Source organism: Xiphias gladius, chromosome 13 (genome assembly GCF_016859285.1).
Source record: "Xiphias gladius isolate SHS-SW01 ecotype Sanya breed wild chromosome 13, ASM1685928v1, whole genome shotgun sequence".
NCBI classification, from domain to species: domain Eukaryota; kingdom Metazoa; phylum Chordata; class Actinopteri; order Istiophoriformes; family Xiphiidae; genus Xiphias; species Xiphias gladius.
This window is the reverse complement of record NC_053412.1, coordinates 12,873,373-12,893,868: the sequence shown is the minus strand read 5'-3', so window position 1 is coordinate 12,893,868 and position 20,496 is coordinate 12,873,373. Positions and strand designations below refer to the sequence as shown.

The 20,496-nt window shown below is 40.5% G+C and overlaps 1 protein-coding gene across 1 annotated transcript in view; it reads right to left on the bottom strand.

The window, feature by feature from the left end:
• LOC120797983 (bone morphogenetic protein receptor type-2-like) overlaps positions 1 to 20,496 on the bottom strand; it is a 38,793-nt gene that overhangs the window by 3,262 nt on the left and 15,035 nt on the right. Inside the window, exons 3-11 of the mRNA XM_040141855.1 lie at positions 20,218 to 20,397; positions 15,775 to 15,882; positions 15,515 to 15,606; positions 11,269 to 11,499; positions 6,598 to 6,712; positions 4,856 to 5,016; positions 3,513 to 3,660; positions 3,062 to 3,198; positions 93 to 265 (exon numbers count right to left, since the gene is read on the bottom strand). Coding sequence (XP_039997789.1) covers positions 93 to 265; positions 3,062 to 3,198; positions 3,513 to 3,660; positions 4,856 to 5,016; positions 6,598 to 6,712; positions 11,269 to 11,499; positions 15,515 to 15,606; positions 15,775 to 15,882; positions 20,218 to 20,397 — 1,345 coding nt within the window. The remainder of the gene's footprint in view (positions 1 to 92; positions 266 to 3,061; positions 3,199 to 3,512; positions 3,661 to 4,855; positions 5,017 to 6,597; positions 6,713 to 11,268; positions 11,500 to 15,514; positions 15,607 to 15,774; positions 15,883 to 20,217; positions 20,398 to 20,496) is intronic.

Below are 20,496 nucleotides of genomic sequence, written 5' to 3'. Positions count from 1 at the left end.
AGAGGGAAACAGAGGAAGCCGTTAAAGTAAACTTTGGAAAGGAGACCATAATGAATCGAGCAGCACAATGACAGGAGTAAATGTGTGTTTACCTCTCATTGTGTAGTGTAGTGGACATGGGGTTGAGTGTGGGGCTGACGGACTTGGAGCGGTCCCATATGAGGAGCAGCTCTGCCAGTCGTTCCTCGGCACACTGCGCCGTGAGGCGGGCCTCTGCATCCTGGTCCCAACAGTCCTCCATCGTCTCTTTCAGAGAGCGAACCGCCTGACAAGAGACACAGTGTTAAAGGAGACTTCTGGTTCATTTCAACTTGCTGTGTTTCCCATACATGTGGCTCTCGTGGCTCAACAGGCTGCGCTAACCTTGCACTCGCCACCTCCATTGTTGAGATTCAGGGAAACAATGACTCGTGAAGAACAGCGTATCTATAGGGCAATCAGTGTTAGTCCCCTACAGCTTTCCAAATAAACATGATTTTTACATGAATCATTTCAAACACTTGTCTCGGGGTCTGACTGAAGGTAAACACAGAATTATGCTAACTTACAGGGATCTACATCCAGGGCAACTTGGTGGCTGACCTAATTACCCTGTATATTCATCTGCACACGCTGGTTTGTTTACATGTTTGAGGCCGACTGTCACTGATGAAACTCCAAAAGCTAAATGCAATGGGGGATGATTCCATGGAGTATTATGAGGATGAGTCATGAGGGCGGTCGACCATATATATCCAAAGTGGAGTAAACAGACGTGGAGCTAAAATCAAACAGGCAGTTTTGCTGCAGAGTGTGGGGCCTGTTGATTCCAGACTTGGAGAAAATAGATGCATCCACATATGAGACGAATTCCAGTGGTGTGCTTGCAAGATATGATCTTTCCCTTCCCTAAAATCACTTGAAGAAAGGACCAATGCCGGCTTGAAAAATGCTCAGCACTCCAGGAGGTAAGAAAAAGTGATTACAACACGTAAAAAAAGGCTGTACGAGGAATTACAATATGTCCCATCAGCAAACACTAGCAGCTGGTTGTGATTGCTAGACCCACTGTGAGCCGAAATTACAATGGTAGCTGGGAGAAAAAGTTGCCCCTAGGTAAAAAAATATCCAAAAATAAGAGGAATGTCACATCTCAAAGTAGTGTTATGCATGGTGATTACATCAGCCGGCAAGTTGCCCCTGATGTAGATTCCTATCTAGTTTGCATAATGACTGTTCCGGGCTACATTTGGTGTTTACTTTCAGTCAGACTCAAAGACAACTGTTCGAAATAATTCAAGTAATAATCATGTTTATTCGGAAAGCTGTGGGAGGCTCACACTGATTGCATCGATACACACTGTTTTGCACAAATAGCCACATTTTTGGGAAATAAGCCAGGTTCAAATGAACCGGAATTATCCTCTGGTAACAATAATATCAGTGACCACATCTACATTGACCTCTCTACATTGCCACATTTCTAAATTCCAGACTAGGGCTGGGCCATATAAACCCGTTGGCACCGGAAGGTTACAGTTCAACAGTCGCATCCACCTTAAACGTGAAGAGCCGTCGTGGATATATGGTGACAAGATAACAAGATGCTGCGGTGTGGCCATACTCAGTGGATGAGAAGGTCTAAAAGTGTATCAGGCTACTTCAAGTCTGACACGAAACAGATATGTGATGTATATTGTCGATGCTGTCAAAAACACCTGCCAAGAAAGATGATTTCTGCTTAATTGACTTATTCGTTTCTGTTAGCAGCATATAAAAATTCTCAGGTTCTGAATCTACAACTAAGGAATTTTACACGTAGGAGGATCTTCAAAGCATTACTTTGACCTTTCGGGAAATACACTTTTTTGCAGACAATTAGATAGTAAGAATGATACCACTCTCGAATCTGTACACTAAATATGATTCCCACAGCCAGCAGCCTGGAAGCAGGTAGCTCAAAGACAGGAAGCAGGGGGAAACTAGCCCGGCTCTGTCCAAAGGAATCAAAGTCCACTTACCAGTACTTCTAAAGCTCACTAATTAACATGTTGTATCTCTATATTGCTTAAAGCTACAATATTCAGGTTCTGGAAATCAAGCTAGTGCGAGCATGAGACTCAAAAGACAAACCACTCTACTACACCTACCCCTCCCTCCCCGTTACGCTCCACCCAGCCCTCCACCTACATCCTCGTCCTGTCCGCTATTTAAGCTAATGCAGGAATTGGGAGCTTGCCAGCCTTTGAGTCAGCCACAGTGATGTCTTCCAGCAGCCAATTGTAGTTTGAGGCGTGTTCATGTATTGATTAACAGCCATGAGCTCCCACCCCTGACTCTGGCCTTCTCTGAGTGGTAAGAAGGGCAAGAATCACTTGAAAACTACAGAAGGGAATCTCTCTTCACTGCTTCCAGGCTGTTCAATGAGTCTGAGTCATAGAAGCCTTTGACAGCACCTCTACTCAATAATGGAGGTTTTGGAGCATATTCCAAATCAAAACATTAGAAAAAAGTGACATCTATAGCTTTAATACTAAAGAGTGAGCATAAAAAAGACAAGTTTTGATTTATGGGCTGTGCTGTTGTCATCTGATAAACTTTGTACTTTAAAACGTGAAGTTTTAAAGCTCAAGAGTAATAGTCACTTAATTTATAGTGTGATATATTTCGATATTGACTGATTTGAAGAAAAGTCATTGTGATCTTTTTTTTTTTGCCAGACCGCTCAGCCCAATTCCAGACTATTTCTCAGCTCTCAGATATTTTGGTTGGGATTTTGTTGCGTGACTATTAAAGCAATTGACTGGTAAGTACAAAATATGACAACCATGTGAAATGGTGTTATTTTTCTAAACTCGTCTGGTCACGGGAAAGTGTTAATTTCCCATGACTTTCAAGACTTCAAAATGAAGAAAATATTTTTCTTTTACAGATTTTCATGAGCTATGTAGAATCCCAAAAATAACTACAGTTGTAGATTCTGTACGTTTCACAATCTGCTGACTGCATTATCTTTGGTTATTAAAATGTTATAACTCTCTCACACACTGTCTCACATACACACACACACACACAAATATACCAGACTGTTCTCTTTCCAGGCCTCAGGGAATTTGGGCCGTTGCTTCTCCCTGGATACCAGGACCTGCATGTCCTCAAATGTCGGGTGGTTCCCTGCCTCCGCCTGAAAGGCCATCTGGTACTCTGGCACAGACTCTCCTAGAGGTAGGCCAGGGTGGGGAGAGGAAAGATGTGTCGATATTGCAGCAGAAATACTGATTTAACTAATAAATGTGCTTTCTTCACGATAAATAAAGTTTCTGTCTCTGCTTTCAACTATGATAAATGTTGATTTAATTGCATTCTGCTGATGTGACACGGGGGAGCTCATTCTTTTTTGTTTTTTGTGATAATGATGGTAATAAACTGTATTTGGAGAGGCGTAGCCCATTTGATCCCTGTGGTACAGGCAACATGTTCTACTCAAAACAGCTCCCACACAATCTTTTGTCTCTTCTGTCTGTCTGTCTCACCGGGGAAAAGGTCTGTACATCTCATGAAGGTCTCCCAGTAGACCAGGCCCAGGGCATACATATCCACCTGCTTCAGCGCTGACTCGCAGTCCCTCAGGTTCACTGCGCCCTCCAGAACCTCTGGAGCCATGTAGCGGATTGTTCCCACCTGGTAGACGAAGGAGGAATAAATGGAGGTGTGGGATTTTGGGGGGGGGTGTTAAGTTAGGTGATGAAATGTTAAGTGATGAAAGACAAGGGGAGACAGGAAGAAAGCAAAGAAGAAAACAAATACAAGGTGAGGAAAGTTCCCAATTTAGACACTGCATTTCCAAAGCAAACTTTATTATCCTACTTATCTTTTTCTGCATGCTGAGGACGTGAGTTAAGAGACAGGGTTCTCTGTGATAAACACATAACATTTTGTGCTTAAAATCTATCACTGGTTATACAGTGGCAAATGTAACCTGACATTTGCCACTGACAAGTACACAAAAAGTCAAAGTACGTGGAGTCTCTTTTGGAAAAAAGAACAGGCGAAACCTGTAGTCCTGTGCTCCATGAAATTCATTTCCCTTTAGTTCATCTCCATTAAATCCTCATGTTTGCATTCTGGGCAGCATGCCAACGGTGCAAGAAATCATGGATTGCAAGTTCGATGATTTATAGTAAAGCTAGCAAGTAATGCTAGCTGGGGTTATGCAGTGTTTTCACATGCAGACCGTCGAGGTCAGATAAAAACTTTGATTTTTTTTTTTTTTTTCCCCCCCCCAAATCTTGTGTCAGAACCAATTTAATTCCAATGTTTTGATACTATGATTAACCCAAACATCTCTGCTTTCACTCAGTAAAGATATAGTCAGTTCCACTCCATTACAGTAATTGTGGCGTTGTTAGAGAGTACAACGCATAAATCAATTGGCAGATTCGTCTGTTGTGAGGAGAGTTAGCTACAACTCCACCCTGGAGCAGCGGAGAAGTCTCCCCCCTGTGCTTCCCGACTACAGTCTGGAAGCTGAAGCAGGCTGTGTCAGCTGCAGCAGTCTGTTACACAGGGTTAGTTGTCACTGCATAACAGATGCAAAAAAGGAATGAAACAGCAGAAGTCCCTTTAATCCATTTACAATATTACTTGTTTTGATAGTTGCAAGAAATTAGCAAACAAATACCTAAAACTGTTCATACTTGCAGACTATGATTTTGCAGGATTGCACACACACACACACACACACTTATTATGTAATTAAGACAGTTAATTGCGGTACTGATTTCAACTGCATTCTTCTGATGGTCTTCTGTTACGCTGAAATAAAAAGTTTTTTTACAAGCTTGGATATCACTTCTGCCTCCTCCTGAACTCTCACCTCACTTATAGCAGCATTTTCCTCCTCCCCATGACGCGCCTGCCTGTTTCCTGTCAGCTTCATGGACAGGCCGAAGTCGATGATGACACACGTGCCGTCAGCCTTGACGAGAATATTCCGGCTGTTCAGGTCCCTGTGGGAAACCGCTGGCTTGTACAAGTCTTGATGGAGGAAAACGAGAGGGGAAAACAGGAATGGCAAAGAGAGGATCAGGAGAATACACAGGCTAATTTATCTTTCATTAAAACTTTAAACCTATACATCACTCCCAAAATTCTCTAATTCCCAGATACAGTGTACTCAGGCCGTTTTTGTGGTATTTGCTGATGAATGATAACATCCAGGAAATCCCTTTCATATAGCTTTTCTTTCCCCCTCATTACTCATTGTTCACCAAGGCAAGCTGCATTGTCAACAGGCACTCTAAACCCTCTAATCTAATCTACAACAATGGGATTAAGACCATATCACAGAGTAGCCCTCTGCCGGCAGTATCTTATTGCCCAGCAGAGGGTGCAGTAAGGACCAGGGCCCCTGGAAGTTGTGGCAGTCACCACAGTTATCTGCTGCCTGCTGCTGATGTGCAGGAGGAGTGGGGGAGGATGACAACTGTAACAAATCCCAAGAGATTCTGCTGTTACACGCAGAGCTGCTGAACACCATCCCTCTCTTTCTCCTCTGTCACTTTTACACTCTGCCCATCACTTTAGACTTGCAGAGGGAAAGAACGAAGGGAGCTGGAGACCCCCCCCCCTGTATTCGTCACATACTTGCACAAACAGAATAACCCCCATTCCTTTAGCGGCCTATACTTTACAGACTACTACAAATGAACACTCTTCCTTCCTCACTTCTGAGCCCGTTTGATGTGTATCTGTGCTGATGAAGAGAAAGGAGGGGTAGGGCCAAATGCAACCTCTGAGGCTGAGGTGTAGTCAAGTGGAAAAAAAAACAAGAGTCCAGGCTCGGTTTAGTTGTCAGTTCTGCGTCCCAAGACTGATTTCACCGCGCCATAGGAATAGTCACGTCATCTGAATCCCTATCTTGCTTTCGCCTTCCTTCCCCCTACTTTGTCCCCCTCACCACTTTTCACTTTCTCTGAGGGTAGCTCGAGGCCAGTCTATAAATACCCTTGGCTGGGTGTGCACGCAGTGTGTACGTGTGTGTTTGTCAAAATGCAGGGATGTGAGGTGCTCCAAGCCAAACAGACCCACGTGGAGCTGCAGTGTGCAGGTTGTAAGAAGGCTCAGTGAGGCAGTGAGACAGGATAGAGGGAGTAACACAGACACACACACACACACACACACGCGCGCTATTCAAAGCCTTTCTAAATAATCTAAGCTAACTGAGTTAAAGACACAAAAAGCTTTTCCTTTTTCCACCACAATTCTTTGTATGTATTTGTGTTTTACTAACAGATGGAAGCAGCAACCTTGGAACTTGAGCCCGAGTAAACTGTGAGCAGTTACGTAATTAACTGTGTGTGTCCATGTGTCCGTGTGTGTGTGTACATGTCTCTCTATGGTTGCACGGACAAATTATAGTTTCAAACCACTGATGGGTTAGGGTAAGGGTTGGGGTTAGGCATTTATTTGTGATGGTTAAGGCTAGGGTAAGGGGCAGCAAAGACATGCATTATGTCAACAAGTGTCACCACAACTAGTGTGTGTGTGTGTGTGTGTGTGTGTGTGTGTGTGTGTGTGTGTGTGTGTGTGTGTGTGTGGATAAGCCCTCCCGCTCACCTCCTTTGAAGAGCTCCGTGTGCAGGTATGCCAGGCCACGGGTGACTGAGTGAGCAAGCCGGCAGCTGCTGACCCAATCGTTGGTCTGGACACTCAGGTAGCGGTTCAGAGAGCCCTGAGGAGGACATGAGGAAAGGAGACGGGACAGGGAAGGAAAGAAGGTGCAGAGAGTGAGGGGCAGAGGAGGGATAAATACACACCGAAATATAGATGGAGGAGTCCATGGTTTAAAAAAAAAAAAGAAGGGAGTTTAGACAGAGAAATGTAAGGGAGAGGTAGAAAGAGAATACAGAGAAAATCAATTGTAAGTACGAGAAATCGCTGACTTGGTGTTTGTCATTTTAAATACAAGTCTAGGGCGCCCAATTTTGAGCAAGAGCCACCCATTTGAAAGATGGATGAGTTATGAATGAAAAAAAAGTATTAGCTCAGACGACGCCAGTAGAGGGCACACTCAGCCAGCGTCATGTCAAATATATAGAAGAAAATTGACCGTGATTAAGCTAGCTAAGTTGTGTGAAGGCAAAACAGAGCTCCTAGTTACATTTTTTTCAAGACATCACTGCACAAACAAAATGAGGAGCGTTCTTAGAGGTTGCTGGGTCTAAGACGTGCACATAATCGCCAGACTGACAAACCAGGCCACATAGAAGGTGCCTCCTCAGAGCCCCAATCATAGTGCGCTGAACCCAGCTTCCCAAGCCCCAGTACCCTCCCCTCCGAGGCATGTCCAACTCAGAGGATTGTTAGCGTGATGAGCTAGCCTGTCATCCCAAACTACACTCATTCCCGAAACAATCAGTGATAGGTAAGGCTAGATATGCATGTTTCTATATTTTTACAATCAAAGCCCTTACTGTACAGTAGGTGACTAGCCATTGGCTGGTCGTCATTGGTTTAACAAACTACTGTATTTGAGTTAACATAGCTGCCTAAGGCTCAGGATTTGCAGCATTGGGCAGCACCTCTTCGGTGGTTCTGTTCGTGAAGCACTTTCTTTAGAACTTATGTTTCCTGCTCCACTCTATCACATTATACGTATGTCTGTTTTCTGACTTGTGACAAAATGAAAATTCATGCGGAGGTTAAGGTAACATTTTGTGACAGTCTGTTGCGTGTGTGCATGTGTGCTCAAATCAGGCTCAGTGAAACTGGTATAAAGCATTTTTATACAACGCCACCATCTATCTTAATAGGGTTATTTTGTATATGATTTAATATGACAGAACTGGCTTTTCTCTTACATACAGATTTAAGAGTACTAATTTAGCAATACCCTTCTATAACATTGTTGGACTCACTATCGACAGAAAAATAAAAAGATCAAAATCAATCCAGCAGACCCAGAAATAGTCTTTTTTTAATCCATGTTTTCTTCCTTCCTTGTCGAAACATCTCCCACAGTGCAACTCAACCACCGAGTATTTGGTCGGAGTGTTCAAAGGTCTGGTAAGCTCACTTCTTTCCAACTCCACGACCCCCAGATTTTTTTTTGTTTTCAAAATTGTAGTCTTCAAACCCAACCTACAATGACTGAAGTGACATCACTTGAGGACATTTATCAGATTCCGCACAGGTCCCTCTCGAGTCGCAAAGGCTTTATAAAGGTTTTTTTCCCAAATACGCAGTAGTACTCCCCAACACCTGGAAACACACTCTGATGTGTAACATTGGTGGAGTTCCCCTTTAAGTTATCCTTGTGCCACCCAATTATGTGCAGGTCCCATGCCACAACCCCATCTTACACACATCCACTTGCACTACAGGCAAGCAAATTTTTGGGACTTCAATATTAAAATGCGATTGCATCTTCACCATCCATAAAATCCTAAGAAGGTCAAGCCTCAGCAAAAAGAGTTTCCTTCACATCATTACTTGGAGCTTTAAAAAAAAGCTGACCTTGTGCTTTAGCCTCCCTGAGGAGGGGGCAGAGTTTCACAATAAAATTGACCTACAGAAATTTTTTTATCACCACCCAATAAAGACGTTGTAGTTGCCTTGAATTATGAGGCTTTGCAGGAGAAAGCATGAAATGTGAACATTTGGTTTATTATAATTAATTATATTGGATATTATTCATTTCCTTCCTCAATTATCTCCATCAGCCTTGATAATCCATTACCGGCCAGGCCCTGACATACAAACACACATAAAATCAAATATATACATGCAGTCAAGACAGGAAGTATTTTGACAATTACACATTTTTTCTCCTTCAGGCCCAAGCTTCAGCACATTCAGTTTAAAATAAAATAATGGATACTACATTAAAGTGCCAAGACTCAGCTTGCATAGTCACCTCTTCACTCCTCATATTGACAGTAAACTCTACCTCAATCTCGATGGCATCTCTCAACTCACAGTCAACTCTGAGCTTTTTTTGTCCATGAACCTACATCGAAAAATGACGCACAGCTGCCCAAGAAACATTTAGTAGCCAAGTGTCCAATAACTGTTGAACCCCTAAAATTTGGGCACTGTGTGTTTAAAGTGCTCTATCTCCCTCACAGTTCTTTCAATATGGATGTAAACTGACATCCATATTTAAAGCTGAGACTTGGAACTGTCATGTAGTTTCCACTATTTTAGTTTCATGCTGAATGTGTTGAAGCTCAGAGCCAGAAGGACAAAAAAAAAAAAACAGTGTAACTGCCGAAATACTTCCGGTCTTGACTGTATATGTGAATACAATCATTTCTCTCAAAATCAATCACAAGGCAATTTGTGCATCCGCTACTAAAGAGAATTTCATTAGATCTGTTCATTTTAATAAATTATATTATCATTTACTTGAATGCATTATGTGTCCCAGTCTCCTGGCCTGGCTTGCACTGCATTCTCATGACAATGTGTATTAGAGTGACGGTTATGATGCATAATAGGCTGCTTTCATAGGCTGGCTGGGGGTCAGCTGACTTGTAATTATGAGGCTGTACGCTTGGAAAGCAAGCATATTCAGTTCTGAGGTACATCCGCATTCATATTGAAGAGTTCCTAGAGGCATCTGTGAGCAGTCAGTATCGACGAGATCTTTCACCATATCAGCTGCATGTTAATTTATCTGTGGGAAAGGCTGAGATGGGTGAAATGATTATACTTTTAATTTACGCAGACTCTGCTCTGTCCATCCTTGCCGTATTCGTCTGCGAACTCCAGTGGGATGGAAGAGGTGACAGGTCTGCCAACCCATCCACCCTGCTGAGCAGACATAGATGAAGTAACTCAGTTCGACTGCATTACACCCATTTTTAGTGCTGAAATGATGGTGCTGATTAAGCGTTTGACTAAAAGTTAGGAAATTACTTGCAATCAGTTCTTATAATCAATCTTTTTAGTGATATAGTAAACATGCTAAATGTTTTCGGGTTTTTGCTGCTTTTCTCTTCTCACATTGTTGTAAATTAAATATCTTCGGGCTTTGGACTGTTGATCAAACCAAACAAGTAATATGAAGATGTCACCTTTGGTCCCGGGAAATTATGTAGAGCATTTTGAATTGTTATCTGACATTTTCTAGATAATACAATTAATTAGGAAAGGAAAATAAATTTAAAAAAAAGAAAAGAAAAAGAAAATCAACAAAAAAAAAATCATTGTTAGTTGAAGCCCTAATTTTTTTTTTTTCAGTGTGCTGGCCACTGCCATGACTGGCAGCAAAATTACACTGACAATTTTGCATAGCTTTGCATCAGTTAACAATAGCCTAAACACACATCATAGCGTGTAAACAAAAGTTGGAGTTACAGTACAATAGCCAAGATGTGTCGATCAGGGAAGTGATAGTGATAAAATTGCTGTTTTCCTTGAGAGTTAATGTACTTCGAGTTGCCACAGGATTTTACAAAGAAAACAAAAGACATGTCCGTTTCAACACACATCATACACTGACAGCTAGAATGACTTGCAGAAGTGAACTATGCTTCGTGACACGCTGTGTTCAGTGGATCACCGCTATCTGTGCCAAACAAAGCTAAAGCTAGCTGACTTTGGACAAGGTAATGTTGCTGTGGTTCAATTAAAGATACACGCCCTAAGGTTTTCATGAAATCATAGCCCTTTGTTTATATTGTTTATATCTATATAGTAATATTTACTGTTAGTGGTGGGGTCTGCCATTCCCGCATTGAATTTGCTAGATTGCCTACCGAAACTTGATGGATCACAGGAAAATAATGCATGCATGTAAAATCAGCACAATTTCAATCCGAGATCAGCATCACTGTTTAGTTTTCATTCTCCTACAGCTCTATCAGAGCTGGATTAAGTTACTGCTAATGCTAACTCAGCATGTTCCCACTTCTGCTGCTTCACATTCAACTGGCTCTAACTGTGATACGGTCTCAGGAAACGCAATGTATCTGACATCAAGGTTAGCACTGACAGCGGCCATTTTGGTCCTTTTTTTGTCAGGGGATCCTTTTTCAATATTGCAGGAAGTAACAGAACAATAAGGACCAGCCACTGTGAGCTGTCAGATGAACAGCTTCACCTCCAACTCCTCAGTAATGTGACAAACTATCTGTAATGTGTTGCTGGGACATGCTGTGCTGTGTATATTGTGGTTGCTTATGGCATGATGGGAAAATAACCACGGATATCGTCAACTCAATAAGAACTGAAATCTTAAGGACACAGTCCATATTTAAAACTCCATACAGCCCCAATACTCACATGTGGGTAGTAGTCCATGACCAGCAGGTACTCGGTCCGTCCCTCTGAGCCTGTCCGCTCGTCGGCAGCCACAAACCGAGCGATGTTATCATGCTCCAGCAGCGGTAGCCGGTAGATGGAGCATTCGTTTAGGAAGTTCTGACGGTTGGCTGCAGTGAACACCTTCACAGCAACGGGCCGTTCATCCAGAGAGCCACAGTACACGCTGCCGTATCTGCCACGTCCAATCAGCTGAAAGAGGTTGTGGTGGGGTAGGAAAAGACTATTAATAGACTACTTTGTAATTCTAGACCTCCAGCGCTTGCTTGTCTAATAAGAAAAAAAGAATGAAATGATAATTTTGTTTGTGCTACTTTGAAATGTCACAAAAATACTGAGAAGCAAAGATACAGAAAGATTGCTTGACAAAAACAAAGAGTCAAAAAACAGAAGCACATGAAGAGCAGTACAAACACAAAGACAGCCAAGCAGGCAGAGGGGAGATAGGAAATAAACTAAATTACAAGCAAACAGCTGGGTTAAACCGTTGAAATGGCACTAGGTCAGTTCCAAATCATTCAATTAGTGTCCTGAATTAGTCAGAGCACAGCATACCATTAAGGACAAGACATTCTGCTTGAAAAGTCATCTGCACAGGACTAAGAAATAAATTCAGGAGCGCATTTATTCTTGTCCGACTTTCACCTCCACTTTTGCTAAAAACATTTATCTCTGGCTATAAAATATACTGTGAAAGAACTGGATGACTGTTTTGTCTGTGAATAGGGCTCCTTGGCACCCCCTCCCTGCAATGAGTTTGACGTGAAAGAACGTGTGCCTGCATTTGATAAGGCACAAGGACAGTATTCTGAATTCAACTCCTGCCTCAAAAGATATCGCTCTCTCTGCTCTGGTCTGAAAAGCACTAAATAGATGTCAAAGGAGGGGAAAAACATCCACGCATCTCTTGGATCATTTCGTTCAGTACCGACTGACTGGTTGTCTTTATGTCTTGTCAAGACGCACAGCAGAAACATCATTTTCTGAGACAGCAAACATTTCACAGAGAAGAAATAGCATTCATTTTAATTTTTAGCCAATAAGAAAAATATCATGTATAGATTATATCACTGCCCACCATTTTTAAAAGCATACCATACAGTTTTTGATATCTAACAGTTTTTTCCTGCCTTCCTGTCAGTCACTTGTACTGACTTCACCTTGTTTCAGTATGATAACCAACTTGCAGAGACTTGAAAATTGCTTGAAACAGATAAGACAACTCAGTGTTTAGTTCTGATTTTGTCAGTAATGTTATTGTTGTATGGTAAAGCAGCTGAAAGCAAGGATGCATTTGATAAAACTGCTGGTCTGGTGCATTGTAGAAATTTAAAAAAAAATGCAAAAACACCAGCATGATCCTTGAAAAATAAGCATGTAGAGCTCGGCTGTTTGAAAAGATTCTGATTATGGGTCACAATAACTTTGCTCTAACCACCTCCTTTGTAGAGATGTGGGAAGCACGAATGCAGTAAAAACAATATCAGGGCAAGCAGTGTAACCCTCTTAAAGCTTTCAATTGTACCTAAATAATTTAAATTATTTTCCTGTGGAAGGCTGTGTTTAAGGAGCCTTTAGATGGTACGACAAGCCTGTAAGTTTATTGCATGTCTTGCCAGCCAGTGTATTGTGCCTCAACTCATGTTGTATTCTGAGTTTGGTTTTTTTGTGGACATGGGTCAGAGCAACCGTCACACTCGGAGAATTTCCTAAATTTCTGAAACAGTTTGGTCTCCAAAGCTCCAAATCAGCTATCAGTGGACGTGTCTGTCAGAGAGACCTAGGGCTACCATTTTGGACTGACAATCCAAGACTTTACCATGTTTATCTCGCGACTGTCAGGTTTCATCTCAAACAACACAATCTCACAGTGTAAACGGGCCTTTAGTATATGTCTATGCTAGAGAAGTAACAGCTAAAAACTGAATATTTTTTTTTACATAATTGTCCTCTGAGGGAGTTCAAGAAAACTAAGTGCAGTGGTTGGTTATACAATGGACTATTTGAGGAAAGTCATGAGTTATTTCACTTTGATGGCCAACCATATTTACTGAAACAAAGTAGACAGAAAGATAGAAATGGGAGAGAGGAAAGATAAAGAATGGAGGCAGAGGTAGAAGGACATCAAGAGTCCTGCAAGACAGCAAGACTGCCACAGCAGGCAATTGCATGGAAAAGTTTGGGATTCCTGGTAAATTATATATTTTGTTGATTTTTGATAGGGAAAGGAGTAAAGAAGTAAATACAACCCCTGCAACAAACAGACATGATGCCAATGTCCTGCAGTCAGTCAAGAACGTGAAGGTGAAAAGAGGCTGGTTTCTGGCAATGATCCAAAGCAGACCTCAGAATCCACCATGAACTACGTCAAGAAACATAAGCTGAAGCTTTTGAAATGGCCCCCGCAGTCCCTGACCTGAACATCACTCAAAATCTGTAGGTAGATGTTAAACATGCTGTGCTGCAAGACAGCCTAAAAATATATCAGAAAGTTGAAGTGATCTGCAGTAAGAGTGGGTGAAAATTCCTAAATCAAGAATAGAAAGACTGAGCTGCTACAAAAACTGTTTGCAAGCTAAGATATCTGCCAAAGGGGGGGTTGTCAGTACTGTATTAGTAGAGAGCCCAAACCTTTGTACATGCTCATTAAAAAAGTAACAGTGCATCAACATTTGAAGAAAGGCTCATATTTAATGTCTGTTTGTTGGGGTGGGGTTATATTTACCTCGTTTTTCTTCAAATATAAACAAAATATGTACGCCCATATACATATACATATACATATATATACATATACACATATATATACATATATACATACACACATATATATACATATACATACATATACATACATATACATACATATATATATACATACATATATACATATATACATACATATATATATACATATATATATATACATACATATATATATACATATATATATATACATACATATATATATATATACATACATACACCTATATACATATATACATACATATATACATATATATATACATATATATATACATACATATATATACATACATATATATATACATACACACACATATATATACATACACATATATATACATACACATATATATACATACACATATATATACATACACATATATATATATATATATATATATATATATATATATATATATATATATATATATATATATATATATATATATATATATATATATACACACACACACACACACACACACACACATACATACATATACACACACACACACACACACACACACACACACACACACACACACACACACACACATACTTATATACACATATACTCACACATATATACATATATACTTATATACACATATACATATGCTTATATTGTTATTGTGGTGGAATATCATCCAGACTCCAATTACTTCCTATCACAATATCAGCTCTGCCACTTCCATATCGGGTTTTCAGGATCCTGTAACAGGGTAAGCAAATTCCTATTTTTGTGCGCCTAGACCTGACACTTAATGCGTCCCGCCATGATCAGATGATAAAAGTCACATTGAAACGACAAAATGTAATCGTAAACCTTGATGTATTTTGGGTGTACTTTTTGCTCTGTGCCTTTGGTTTCTCCTTTCTGTTTGTAACTCGTTTCCCTCCCGCACTCCCTGACAAACTACACTCCGCGTGTGAAGAGATGCAGAAGCCAGCGAGAACTTGACATGCCAGGACCAATGATACAAGCTTTCATCTACTAAAAACAGACAAGTATAAATCCACAGAATTTGGGGGAATAAAAGATGTAGTGAGCCATGCTCTTAAGTCTTTTTAGATGCCTTTTTGCAATTTTCACACTATATATACACACATCACCACCATTACCAGTAAGAACTACAACAATATACCAATGTGGAAGTAAATCTTAATTAGTGAAACTGACGTAAAACAATTTACAATCGCTGCTGCACTGGCTCTCCATTGGATCATTTGGTTAGTGAGAGAGGTGTTACGCAGTGTTGTGCTGGCACTTTACACCAATACACTAAATCATTTGGCTCTTTCCTTGGCCAGAAAACAAACTGAATGAACTGATGAACGGATGTCTGTTAAGCACAAAACTAAAAATATTTCAAATTGGAGCTAGTCTAGACACACGGATAGAGACAGAAAGAGAAAAAGACAGACCACTATAGACACTGACCTCCAGCAGTTTGAGATTGTCTAGGTCCAGAGAGCTCTCAGAGCCAGCAGCCTCCATCATATTCAGATTGTGAAGACCTTGCTTACCATCTCCTGTTAACATAAAAATAGTGTGTTCAGAATTCAGAAAAATACAAAACATGTAGATGCAGTTAAACAAAGGATCAGTGCTGAATTGCAATGCTACCAAAAACATTTAAACAGCCTTGAATAATGAATGTCCTCTGCTCTTCCTCACAGCGAGGCACCATGGTAACTCACCGTGCATCATGCGGTAACCAAAGAAGGCTGCTACAGCAACCACAGCCATCACGGAGACTGTTGCCAGGGCGATAATTACGGTCTCTTCGTAGCGCAGCGTGCGAGGGTCTACAAGGGGAGACACATTAAAAACAAGGTAAAAATCAAACCTTTATGAAGGAGGAGCAAATGGCTAAAACCATGCACTGGCCTTTCATTTGTGAGCAGGAGTCAGAGGAACACCAAGCACCACAGCTGATATCCATACAGTGAGTTCAGAGTTTATTAGGTACACCTCTACAACCTGATGCAATCAAGTGCAACAGACCTGCAATACAGCCTTGTGTTGATTAAGTCTGTTTTGTATTCATATAGATTTTGTGCCTTTGGAGAGAGCCACTTGGAGTAAAGGTGAATAAAAAAACAAAAAACAACAACAACCATATGACTGGCAAATTAAGATACATTCGAACATTTAGCACAACATTATATGTACGTTACATGATTTATTATTTTACTGCAATTTAGCTTGGGCAAAGACACACAGAACATACAAAACTACAAAAGATTTAGCAGTTACAAAAGAGATTTGTTAGAACTGTACAGGGAACTTACAGGGAACATACAAATTCCTTTTTACAAGTTCTGCCATTCTATTTTTTTTTTTTTTTTCAAAATTAACAAACATTAACAGGGGGTTGTTAGTTTTTACATTGTTATTCCAAAACCACTATATTTTGGAATATTTCAGCATATTTAGCACCATACACAAAGACCAATATAGGAACAGTCATCAGCTACGGCCTGCATTTTCTAAAACTTCAAATAGTTTTGGATGTCCCAGAATCTGGAACTCAATCCCTACTAATTTTATAACCTTTTCACCAGAGTGAAATAGAAAAAAAAATCCTTACTGCCAACTATAAGCTTGTTTTATTTAGAATGTATTTCTGAATTGGGTTTACACAGAACTTTTGTTTGTTTACAAGAAAACTCCACAGGGCACCTTTAATCCTCTCGATGAGCCACACTATAAGCCTCTTGGCTTTTTTGGCCTTGTCTGCACATGCTGTTACTGTATGACTCTTTCCTTATTGTTTTACCTGTTTTTATTTGCATTTTATTGTTCTATTTTGCACTGTGCATATCATCGGTTTTTGAGGTTAGATTCAGTCTGTTGTAATACTGAAAGGCAACTCCAACATCTTCCACTTAAGGCTAAACTAGTTTAATTAAAATGAATAGCTTTTAAAATGACTGCTGCTGTTCACGTAAAAACTTGAGTGGGGCACTACAGTCTTAACAGGTCCATTAAACATTTGTGACTGCAAGATTTTGAATGGACTGGCAATTGGGCATACAGTATGTTTTTTTCCTTTCTCAAATAACAGGTCAGTAAATGTACAAAACACAGGCTAACATTTTAATGTCTTGGGTATGCCAGTATGTGTGTTTGCAGAGGAACAGGCATGCCGTGAACTGCATGAAGGGAAAAACAAACAAACGAAACAATCATTTATGCCCAACAACCATGAAGCACAGTAAACTCAACAGACTGAAAAGCAGTGCAGGAAGACGGAAACAGAGGATGCGCGGGAAGTACATGTAGAGAAAGAAAAAAAATATGTTAAAACAGGGAGAACACTACATGGCTGTTCAGATGCATTTGGTTCCAGTAGCAGGTAGAAGCAGTTAGCTGAGGTGGCTGCAGTTTCAGCTGTCTGGGGTTTGTGATTGATGAAACTGCATCAGCTATTCGTGCTACTCTGGGGACAAGCACACACATACCTTAAATATACTGACACTTGCCCTGCTCTCATAGACTGCTACTCTTAACTCTGCAGAAATACAGTATAGGGGTCCAGAGCAGCTGCCTGCATATATATAGAAACACACTCTACTGCATCCGTTACGTCAGTCAACACACTGGTACTGCCACGAGATACTAGTTTTATCAATAATTGATGGCTTCGAGAGCCTAAGGGTGGCTTTTGCTGACATATTAGCATGAGCATGCATGCACACACGCTCTGGCACACATGCACAAAAAAAAAAAAAAAAAACATTCACACATGGGGGTTGACCAGGCCTCCTCCAAATGCCAAGGTCAACGAGTTCATAATCAACAAGAGGGTTGTACAGGAAGCCATCTGACAAACACAGACACACGCTGACACACCCAAACACACACAAGGAAGCTGTTTGAAATTTCCACAATACTGATGCTATTGCTTACTTTTATATCACGAACAAAATCATATCTTAGATATTCAAAGTAACACCAAGCCTGAGGTGCAAAGTGCAAGAACTTAAGTACAAATTTTAAGGAAATTGTACTTTACGCGAGTATTTCCATTTTAAGCTACTTTAAACATAATATTTTACTCTTTACTTCATTTTAATTATTTGACATTACAGATAAAGATTTTATATATAAAAGATGAGATGATCCTATAAATTAGGGCTGCAACTAACGACTGTTTCATTGTAAATTAATCCGATCATTTTCTTAACTGATAAACCATTAGATATATTAAATGTCAGAAAAATGTGAAAAAAAAAACAGAAAAAAGAAAACCCTCACAGTGGAAAAACTGGATTCAGCAAATAACAGGTATTTCTGCTTGAAAAAATAGTAAAAAACTTATCTTAGGTATGGAAATTAGGTATCCGGTGGAGTTTTTGACCACTAGCAGTGTTATGGGGCATTGTTTTGATGAATAAGCCCTTGTTTTTTTTTTTTTGTTTGTTTGCATGGCCTCCAGACACACAGTGTGTATTGGTGAGAAACACTGGATGTAAACATGACTTGTTTATTTACAAGAAAATTCCAATGAGTACCTTTAAAATTAGCTCTATCTTGACCAGCTCTGTTCTGCATAATAAGTGCCTTTACTTTTGGTACTGTTACTGTATTTTAATGCTAATACTTATGTACTTTTACTAAAAAAAAAAAAAAAAAAAAAAATTTGAATGCTTAACTTTTACATGTAACATAGTACTGATCCACTGTACTATTGCTACCTTTACTTAAATAAAAGATGTGAGTACTACTCCCAGCCCATGCCACACAAGTCGTCATCCAAGGTTCTTGGCTTAAGATGACTGAGAGCCGAGCGACTCAAATCATTTCCTACTTCTAATAACACTGGCACAAATCTGCCCAGGCATGTCAGGAATAAGCGATCTAAAAAAAACAGGGCTGAGTTACAATACAACGAAAAACCTGAACCTCACTGATTAATTAAACATCCTTCTAACACCAAATGGTTATTTCCCCCGAACTTTCTCCTGTTTTTGTCTCGTCATCGGTCTACTCAGACGACTAGTCACCAGACACGCCGCAGACAGGAAGACAGAGCAGACGCCTTGTATTGCAAGGAATGCAGAGAGACGACATAGATGGTAAAGAGTGTGTTTGTGTTTATGTGTAGGCAGGAGAGATGATGAGCTGCTGCCGCCGCCGCCGCCACCACCACCACTCCCCCCCACCACCACACACATTGCTTTCATTCACAGCTAAACCTTGAGGAAGGAACAATTAACAATACATCTGTCTGCCTTGTCTAACACCTTACTAAGAACTTATCTGTCTGTGAATGCCAACCAATTCATATATGCACATCACAATTGTCAATGTTCATAATGGATGGCAATCGGCAAGCTCAGTTTTAAGCCTTGTGGCTGAATGAGAAAGCAGAGGAGGAGGAGGAGGAGGAGGAGGAGAGAAAGTAGCTCCAAGTAGGTGCAGGTCCAACAGCTCTAGTGATTGCAAACATCCATTCATTCTTTTCTGCGTATAGCTTTGTTTCAGAACTGTGTGGGCCTACATTTTCTCCCATTCTTTTCTTTGTTAGACATTTTTCTTTCACGTTTTCTGTTCAACCATTGCACCTGATTATATAAGAGATGAGTCTAACTGTGGCACAAATGTTAGATTCTCTCGGATACACAAAATTGCTCCATGAAAGCTAATAATATTTTCCTAAGTCAATTTATGTCTGAAAAAAGGATAATGTAATACCATCGGTGCAAATTCATACAGGCAGTCTAAATTAAATCTTATCCGAAACAGATTTTCAATCAAAGAAATGGCACTAACTACAGTAACTTCTCAATATAATACAATTCCACTTGGAGCTTGTTCCCTGCAGTTGAAATGACATGATGTCACATGTGATCAGTGGTGAACTGTTTTCCCTCAGTGCCACTATTTTCAAAAAAATGGTAAGCATAAAATACACTAATAAAACCATAAAAGCATTCGCATTGGCTGAGATCTGGCCTTTGAAATTTACCTGTCTGACTTGCTTTTGTAGGTTAGCTGACCACCGGTCATAAAAAAGGAAGGCACACGTATTGGATACCATCTATTGCTTGACTACATGTACAGAGCATAATGATGAGTGGCAAACAATGTAATAAATGTTTGTGGCCGCACTGTGAAAATGAGAGTGTCCTTACAGATGGGCTGTGCAGTGGTGGGACTGGGCAGCGGGAAGTCCTCTGTGAAGTTGATGTTGCACATGTCACTCCCGCAGCAGCAGAAGTGGTACGTCCCATTCTGGATCTGTGGAGGGAGGTTAGTCACCACGCAACGGTCAGCACGGCAACCCTGGTGGTCACCCAGGTGAGTCCAGCAACCTGACAGAGAGGGGTGACAAAAGAAGAGTGAGGACGGGGGCAGAATCAACACAGTTAATTGGCTTCTCATTTTTAGATTTTATCAGCTGTATGAACATT